The sequence below is a fragment of the Schistocerca nitens genome, chromosome 5 (genome assembly GCF_023898315.1).
Source record: "Schistocerca nitens isolate TAMUIC-IGC-003100 chromosome 5, iqSchNite1.1, whole genome shotgun sequence".
In the NCBI taxonomy this organism is placed as follows: domain Eukaryota; kingdom Metazoa; phylum Arthropoda; class Insecta; order Orthoptera; family Acrididae; genus Schistocerca; species Schistocerca nitens.
Window position 1 is genome coordinate 759,137,941 of NC_064618.1, and position 8,534 is coordinate 759,146,474.

Sequence of the window (8,534 nt, forward strand, 5' to 3'; positions counted from 1 at the left end):
GCACATAATTACAGGCAGGACAAGGGAGCTAAATCTTTCGAAACAGTTATTTTTGACCACTTTTAAACTCTTGCTGTTCCCCAGAATTTTCCATCTGTGTTCTAAAGCAGCACATTTCATCTGTAATGCTTCAGTATCACTCTGCAAAACTTGAATTATTGAATCCTTGTCTCTAATAATGTTTATATATTTTTCACAGTTTCAGTTGCACAGCCATCACATGGTCATAAGTAGTCCACAGTCACCAATTTTATGTTTATTTTGCAACAGTTTTCATGAAACCACCATTTACAATATTTACTCTGAATACCTTTCCTGACTTTCCTGTCACACAAGTTACAATTACTACCACTTTTGGCTCATTTTTATCATCTTATCGACACCATCTTGACTACTTTCAGTATCTTCTTTATGTCAGCAACAAACTGTCATTTATGACAGGCTGTGGAGTTCTGTTGGGGCTTTTTATGACAATGATAGAACTCTATATGCACAGTAATGATAAGCACATATTTATGGTGATAATTTGACAACAATGTACACATTTATTTGAAAATGATGCAAAGAGCAACAGCTGGTAGGTTCAAGGAGTAATCCAAGAAAAGAACAAAGCCTTACACATGTTCACATCAGTGACGCCAAAGGTGAGGAAGTGTTGCAGAAGCCACTCCTCATAGGCCTCTCAGTCTTCATAAGGGGGAAAGGATGGTAAGTAAGCTGTAGGTGTTGAGCCTGCATAGTCACTGTGGCTGACAAGTTCATGATAGCAACCATAAGAGCCTGCTGCTGCTCAAGGAGAGACTGGAGCACTGCCTCCACGGCCAGAAGAAACAAAAGAATAACCAATAGACTGAGCACACAGACGTGAATGACACACTCATCACAAATTGTGTCGTAATGTAAGACCCAAACAACAGTATAGCCACAATGAAGCAGTTTATTCTTCTTCTACATACTAGTGAATAACAATTGAGGAATAGCCACATACACAGAAACAATCAAAGTACTGATACAAGCAGTGACAATAAGTAAGAACATATGATGAGAGCGAGTGCCTGCTGCATAGCAGTAATAAAGAGGAAGGCTCCGGTAGATGGAGCGGGGGATGCCATGCCATGTACACAAGTCATGTGGCCCCTGCAGATCACCTCTTGTGGCCAGCTCGAGCAGATGCCGTTGGCAGAATATTCTAAGTGTAGTGCACTGGTGGCATTGTGCCATGGTGCATATCTAAATATTATGTACAGGGTTATAGCGGTTTCTTCCTTAGCCATGTACCATCCTTTCCATCCAGGTAGTTCAAGACAAGATTCCCTCATGTCAGGATATGCATTGTTCCACCATTGTGCCAAAGAGCACTAACTGAAGCATACTCATGGTTGTAGTGCTCCACATTCACTATTTACTTTCACAGAAAAACAAAAACCAGAACTGTGAGCACTTCAATGAAACATGAAATTAATATTCACAATAATGCTAGATCAGAATCTGAATGCCAAACACATGGCAGGCAAACCCAAATATTGCTGTAGTTTGTGTCACATAAGACATGGCCTGAATTACTTCATAAAGTGTTACTTGAATCACTGCTGCACTCCTGATTATGTCCAGTGCATTGCATTACATTACAAACTGCCCGTGCTGCCTGTAGATTGTGCTGCGTTGCCTCTGGTTTACAGACGTGTCCATCAGTCACCAAACTGTGCTTGATAGGAGGCAACCTCTTTAGCTCAAGTTGGAAGTTGACACAATACCCACTGTTTATATTTCTAGAAGACTGCCAGTGTTTTAACACCCATAGGTGGAAACTGTGGCTTGCCAAATCTTTATCCAGCCAGCTCTGACCAAGTTCCCCGAGCTGTCCTCCTCCTTTCTGTCCAGTTCTGTGTCCTGGATTCAGTGTCAATTGTTCCTTGTTTTCTGCCCTCTTGCCCCACTAACACTTGTCTCTTTCTTCATCTCCCGAAGAAGTATCTAAGGTTCCACCTACCTACCTACCTACCTCCCTCCCTCACACACACACACACACACACACACACACACACACACACACACACGAAATGGCCAGCTGCTTAATACATTATTTGCAAAACTATTTGTGATTAATTACAATGACAATTTTTCTTTTATAGCCTAATACTTAATACTCTAATTTTTTTCATACAAAAACATCACTTTTTAGTACTTAGCGATGCAGTATTTTGTCAGTAATAACCTAGTTCATACAGAAATGGATGAATATTAATCATTTAAGGTAATATTATGAAAAGGGATAAGCTTAAATGTATAACAGCTTTTTCATTGTGTCTGTCTGCAACTCAGTGTCTCCTCTATATTGTGAGTATTAATCTATTCTTTTCATAATATTTTTATTATTCCATTCTGAACTTCCCGTTGTTTAAATTCTGTTATATTTGTTTTACCCCATGTTATGATTGCTGATGTCTAACTCTTTCCCATTAGTTCTAATTTAAAACTGGGTGCCATGTCAGAGCTCAAACTCAGAGGCTAGTTGTCATCTGTGGGCAGCAATTTCCTTCTTCTTCATCTTTTTCTCCTCCTCCTCCTCCTCCTCCTCCTCTTCCTCCCTCTTTTTATTTTATTTTATTTCTTTTTTTTTTTTTTGTTTGGGGGGAGGGGTGGGGGGTGGGTTGGGGGGGGGGGGATGTGGATTGCATGTTATTCATTTCATTACATACATTTTCAATCTGTCTTGTGCACAGGAGGCATGTCAGAAATGTTCATTATAGTTACAATAATTTTTACACCAATAAATAACAATATAACACTAAAATTATATTTCTGTGAACAGCTGTACACACTTAGTACGGTATGTAACAAGTTGCATCAATTCAATCTAACAGTTTGTGACATTACCAGAGACTTGCTCGTGCAACGAGGGTCAGTGCACCTCATATTGTCACAAGTTCATCCTTCATTACTTTGTCCACTGAGCAATTGCATTTCACTATCAGTGCCTTGTATAGCTTTCTTTTCAGCAGATGTAACTTCATCTCCATTAATTTGATCCTTGTTAATTTGTGATAAATTTTGATTCCTTTGTATTGAGGAGCACAGGCATACAGCTTGTGACAGTTAATGGGAAGCAACAGTTTTTGTTTGTGTCTTGTGTCATATGTAAGAACAAAGTAATTTCCTTGAAATAATTTCTGTTTGATTAGTTGCTATAATAATTTCATAAACATATAGGGGTGGGAGAACTAATATTTGTAGGCTTCTAAATAACAGGCAACATGGTTGTTTCTGATCTACAGTGCACATATTCCTAATGATATTTCTTTTTGTATCTTTAGTATTGATTCCACATGAGCCAAGTTTCACCAAAAACCAATACCATACATACTAAAGGATTCAAGTATATGCTACTTTTTACATGTCCAGGCCAGCTGGAGTTGATAATATTTGAACTGCAAATGAAAAACTGCTCAGTTTGTGAGCTAGGTACTTGATATGTGCCAGCTAGCTCAAATTTTTATGCAAATTTTATCCTAAGAACTTGACTGAGTCATCATTTTCTTCTATATCTTCGTTGTTATGAGTAATCTTAACCTGCTCGTATTTTTACTGTTCTCTTTTGAACTGCATCATGTGAGACTTAGATATGTGAAGAGACAACCTATTTAAAAGAAACAAAGCTTCTAAGCTAATGAGGATACTGATCAATGATTTCCTTGAGAAAACATCAGAAGCCAAGCCCTCTACATTGACAAATGATTAAAACAATAAAATATTTTTAAGCTCATGGTGCTCAATTTCACAAACCGATACTTTATTTTATGTGTTGCTGTGCAAGAAACTGCTTAACATTTTCTTTTATCTTTGCAGAACGACCAGTGATGAGTGAAACAACTGCCTTAGGTGCAGCTATGGCTGCTGGCAGTGCTGAAGGAATTGAGGTCTGGGACACCACAGAGCTTCATCCAACGCTCTGTGATGAATTTAAGCCTGCTATAAGTAATGAAGGTAACTATTTTGAATAACTTTCAAGAAAAAAGTTTAATTAAAATATTTGATAAAATGTTATTTTGAAAAAAGGTGTTTCTTTCCTTTTATTGAATCATAATTATGAACGACTTAAGAAAGACAAAGCTTCTGAAATATTACTTTTCTCAGCCAGTGGAAACAATTTTTCGTTTTCATGCATGCACATTACATAAACAAAGCTGTGCACTACCCTACATCAATGTTTTTAGCCTATCCTTTACTCTCATTTCCTCTTTTCCTCACTCTTCCCCTCAACCAGTAGACCTCCCCACTTTCCAAATACTCTCAGAGGCTTCCCTGCATATCTTACTGTACTAGTACCCTAGAATGTGGAATATCTGAGAGAGTTACTGGTAGCTAAAGCTCTGATTTGTGCTGTAAGTCATGCCTTGGTAGATAAATTAATAACACAATGAAAATGATCAATTTTTGACAGTATAATGTAATTCGATAGATAAAAAAAATCTACTTCCAAGTGTCGGCATGAGAACACACATTTAAAAATATGTTTTAGTAGTTATACAAATTTTCACAGCCAGTGGCTCCTCCTTCTGGCAGAAGGGTTGAAAGGGAAGGAAGAGGGGTGAAGGGAAAGAAACTGGAGAACTTTAGGAAAGAGGGAGGGGGAGGGGGAGTCACCCAGAATCCCGGGTCAGGGGACACTTACTGCTTGGGATGAGAAGGAAGTCTTTCTTTCTCATCCCATCCAGTAAGTCTCCACTGACCCGAAGTTCTGGGTGACTTTTCTGAACTCTACCCCTTTTCCTAAAGCTCTCCAGTTCCTTTCCCTTCATGCACTCTTCCTTCCCCTTCCACCCTTCTGCTACAAGAAGGAGCCACTAGCTCTGAAAGCTTGCATAAGTAAAACCATTTTTTATATGTGTGTTCTCCTGCCGCCGCTTGGTGAGTAGATTTTTTATCTATCCAATTACATTAAGTCGATAAGATGATTGATCATGAAAGCAAACTGCCTAGTTTAAGTCCTGGTTAAGTGTTCATGTTTATCAGTAGGGAAGTGTTGTTACAGTGAATGCTCCCTGCAGATTTGATCTGCATGACTCTCTTATAACTTTCTTGTATAGTCCATTTCTTCCAGTACAGATTTTTTAGGTTAATTAATTTATTTATTTTTCAGCTGATTTGTAAAAAAGGCTCAGTAGTTTATCAACTTCCTCATAATTATTTTTATGTACTTAATTAATATCAAAGACTGTAACCTAATACAGGTACAAAACTTTTCTGGTGTGACACAACAGACATACGCAGAAACAGAAGGTGCTACAAATGCTAGATTTTGTAATCAGAGGTTGCTTCTTTCTGCTGAAAAAATGAAAGTATTTGGTGAATGAAACCATTTATAAATTACAGAAAGATTCTATACTCCCAAGACTCAGCAGGAAAGGACAAGAATAAAATCAGCAATGAACTGTTGATGACAGATAATGGTAGGGAGGGAAATTGAGAAGTCCGAGATAAGCGAAAGACAGACAAATTGAAGCACACATCAGCCGACAACAGGTAATGAAAAACAAAAATTAAGAAAGTTTTGAAAAAAATGTTCAAGGACAGGAATGACATTAGAAGCTCTGATATCAAAAGCTAGCATTTGTCTACATGTGATGATAGTTTCATTTCAAGAAATAATGTCTTACTCATATTCTTGTTTAATATACTCATTTTCAATATTTAATACAGAGATTGTAATATTACACACTTTCGTTTACAGAACGAAATCTTCGGTATTCAAAGTGGAAAATGGCAGTAGAAAGAAGCCTTGGTTGGCAAGTGGCAGACTCAAATGATGAAATATAGATATCTAAATGGTAGATGGGATTGTTTAATGTGACCTAATACGCTTGTGAATCTTTTGTAGGCCATGAGATACCTGTAGTTTTCAACTGATTTTTTTTGCAACTATCACTAAATGTCAACGAGTAAAGAAGAAGAAGAAGAAGAAGAAGAAGAAGAAGAAAGAAGAAGAAGAAGTTTCTCAGAGTCTGATTAATACTATGTCCTTTTCATATATGATGACTGAGCTTAAAGTTCTCCAGGTATCAGAGGAAATGTATTCATAAGAAGCAAGTTAATCAGCAAGAATAGAATCTAATCAATCAATCAATCAATAATGCAACTTCTCATTATCAGCTACTGCTACATCTAGTGCTAGACACACATGATAGTTTCTGTATTTCAATTTGGTCTGTGTTTGTTTTTGAGATATGTTGTTTTTCAGTCCTACTTTTATTCTTATAGCCATCTGACACTCAAGTCCAATTACTGATTTCATTTACAATTATGTGAAACAGGGAGAAAATTAATAATATCTAATGGAATGGGGTAGGGTATGGTGTGTGTAACATTTGAGCACTGTAAAAAAAAATGGAAAAAGTATTACAGATGGATCAGTGACAAAGTTAAACTGGCAGTATAAAAGTATAAGAGGTATGAAGATTAAACTCACGTTTTTTTTTTTTTTTTTTTTTTTTTTTTTTTTTTTTTTTTTTTTACCATCATGCAGAATGGCTGTGAAGTATGTGGAAGATATTAAACAACCAGCCTTCCTGAGTTCACAGAGACTAATATCCATCCAACACTTGGTTGACCATTGTCATATCTGTACTTTCCATGTGATGATCATAAATTACTTAGCTGTCAGATGATGTTGCGTTTGCCAAAGGTGAAGCTTTTCAAGAGATTATATGATAATGAGCTTACATTACTTAAATTTGAGGCAAAAATTTTATTTCCTTGAATTATGCTTCAGTCCTCATATACAGATTTATAATGCATAGAGCTTCGATTTTTTGCACAAGTGTACACTATACTGCATAGAGCTTTGATTTTTGTACAAATGTACAGATTAATAAAAATGTTGGAAAGAACTGTTTATTATAGCCTTATTTTTGGTTATAGCCTTATTACCAGATCAAAGAAAACTGGTATTTACTCTGAGTATTAATCTAAAATGGTGGTGTTCTTCATGCAGCAGTATGTGTCTCAAACTTGACAGTACTTTGGTAGTTGACTATGAAGAAATTGGAGTTCTTTGCAGTGCAAACATTTATAGCTTCATATAGTTATAAACATTTAACCAATGAGAAAAATATTTATTAGTGCACAATGACCACAACTTTGTGTAAATATTAAATCTTTTTCAAACTGAAGTACATCCTTTGGACTTTGTGCCCTCCACTGCTAGAGATGTTAATTGTATGAACAACAACTTTACATGACTGGTTTCGATCGTACCTAGCAGATAGGGTACAAAGAGTAGAGATAACACATACTTCAAATAGATCCAAACATTTAGTAAAACACTTACCAGAACCAAAATACATTAATATAGGGGTTCCGCAAGGTGGCATATTAGGACCAATACTATTCCTAATATACACCAATGACTTTCCCAGTAATGTTACTCATGGTGAAAAAATTCTCTTCGCTGATGACAGCAATATTATAGTCACTGAGAAAACAAGAGAACTCCTTGCAGAGAAAGCAAATGAAACTCTCAAGGAAATTTATGATTGGTCAATAAGCAATAAAGTGACATTGAACATAAAGAAAACTGATGCCATGAATTTCAGTTTGAAGAGGAAAAATGACAATGTTAAGTTAAATGTAGGTGGCACCTCTATAAACAAATGCAAAATTTCTAGGAATGAATATTGATTCTCAGTTGAAGTGGTGTGAACACACGAGGGTACTTGCAAACAGAAAATCATCAGCATGTTATGTCCTTAGAATCCTATCACCAGTGTGTAACATGCAGTGTCTTTTAGTTACATATTATTCATATGTACACTCAATTCTTAGCTATGGCATTCTTTTTTGGGGAACAAATGCACAAAACATGAACACAATTTTAAACTCGAAAAAAGAGCTATAAGAATAATAACCAAAAATACTAGTCAAGCTCATTGTACTGCTCAAAACACTGGGGATTTTAATTGCTCCATGTGAATACATTTACCAGTCAGTTGTACACATCAAAAATAACATTGGTAGTTACTGCACAAACAGCTCTGTCCTTGACCATGCAACAAGAGCTAGACTCAACTTACATTTGCCAAGAAAAAATAAACATAAAACTCAAAACAGCATTTTCTACCAAGGAATAAAACTGTACAATAAATTACCAGACGGGGTTAAAGAAATTGCAAAAACACACTTATTTAAAAAGACAGCTAAAAAGTACCTGTTATGCAATACATTCTGTACACTGAATGATTACTTAGATAAAACAGAGTAGGGGTTTGCTAAAAAAATGTTATACAAATAAATAATAATAATGATTATAAAACATCCAATATTCCACATAACACCTTCATAGTATGTTTTTTTTTTTTTTACTTCTTTTTTCCTTTCTAGAAATACTTACCCCCAAGATATGCATTGCACAATACTAACACCTCTTCCTCTTTCTGAGCTCAACATCGCACTCATTATAGAGGGATGCTGATTCAGTTTTTCAGGATAGCAAATGGGAAGATGTGGTTCAGAAAATGGCCCAGAAATTACCAGTGCAT

At 36.1% G+C, this 8,534-nt stretch overlaps 1 protein-coding gene across 5 annotated transcripts in view; it reads left to right on the forward strand.

Annotated features, from left to right (window-relative positions):
* Nucleotides 1–6,892, forward strand: part of LOC126259565 (glycerol kinase) — a 179,913-nt gene extending 173,021 nt beyond the window's left edge. For all 5 annotated transcript variants that reach the window (XM_049956469.1, XM_049956467.1, XM_049956468.1 and 2 more), the window contains exons 10-11: nt 3,847–3,984; nt 5,732–6,892. In XM_049956469.1, coding sequence (XP_049812426.1) covers nt 3,847–3,984; nt 5,732–5,817 — 224 coding nt within the window. In that variant the 3' untranslated portion in view covers nt 5,818–6,892. The remainder of the gene's footprint in view (nt 1–3,846; nt 3,985–5,731) is intronic.
* The last annotated feature ends 1,642 nt before the right edge of the window (nt 6,893–8,534 follow it).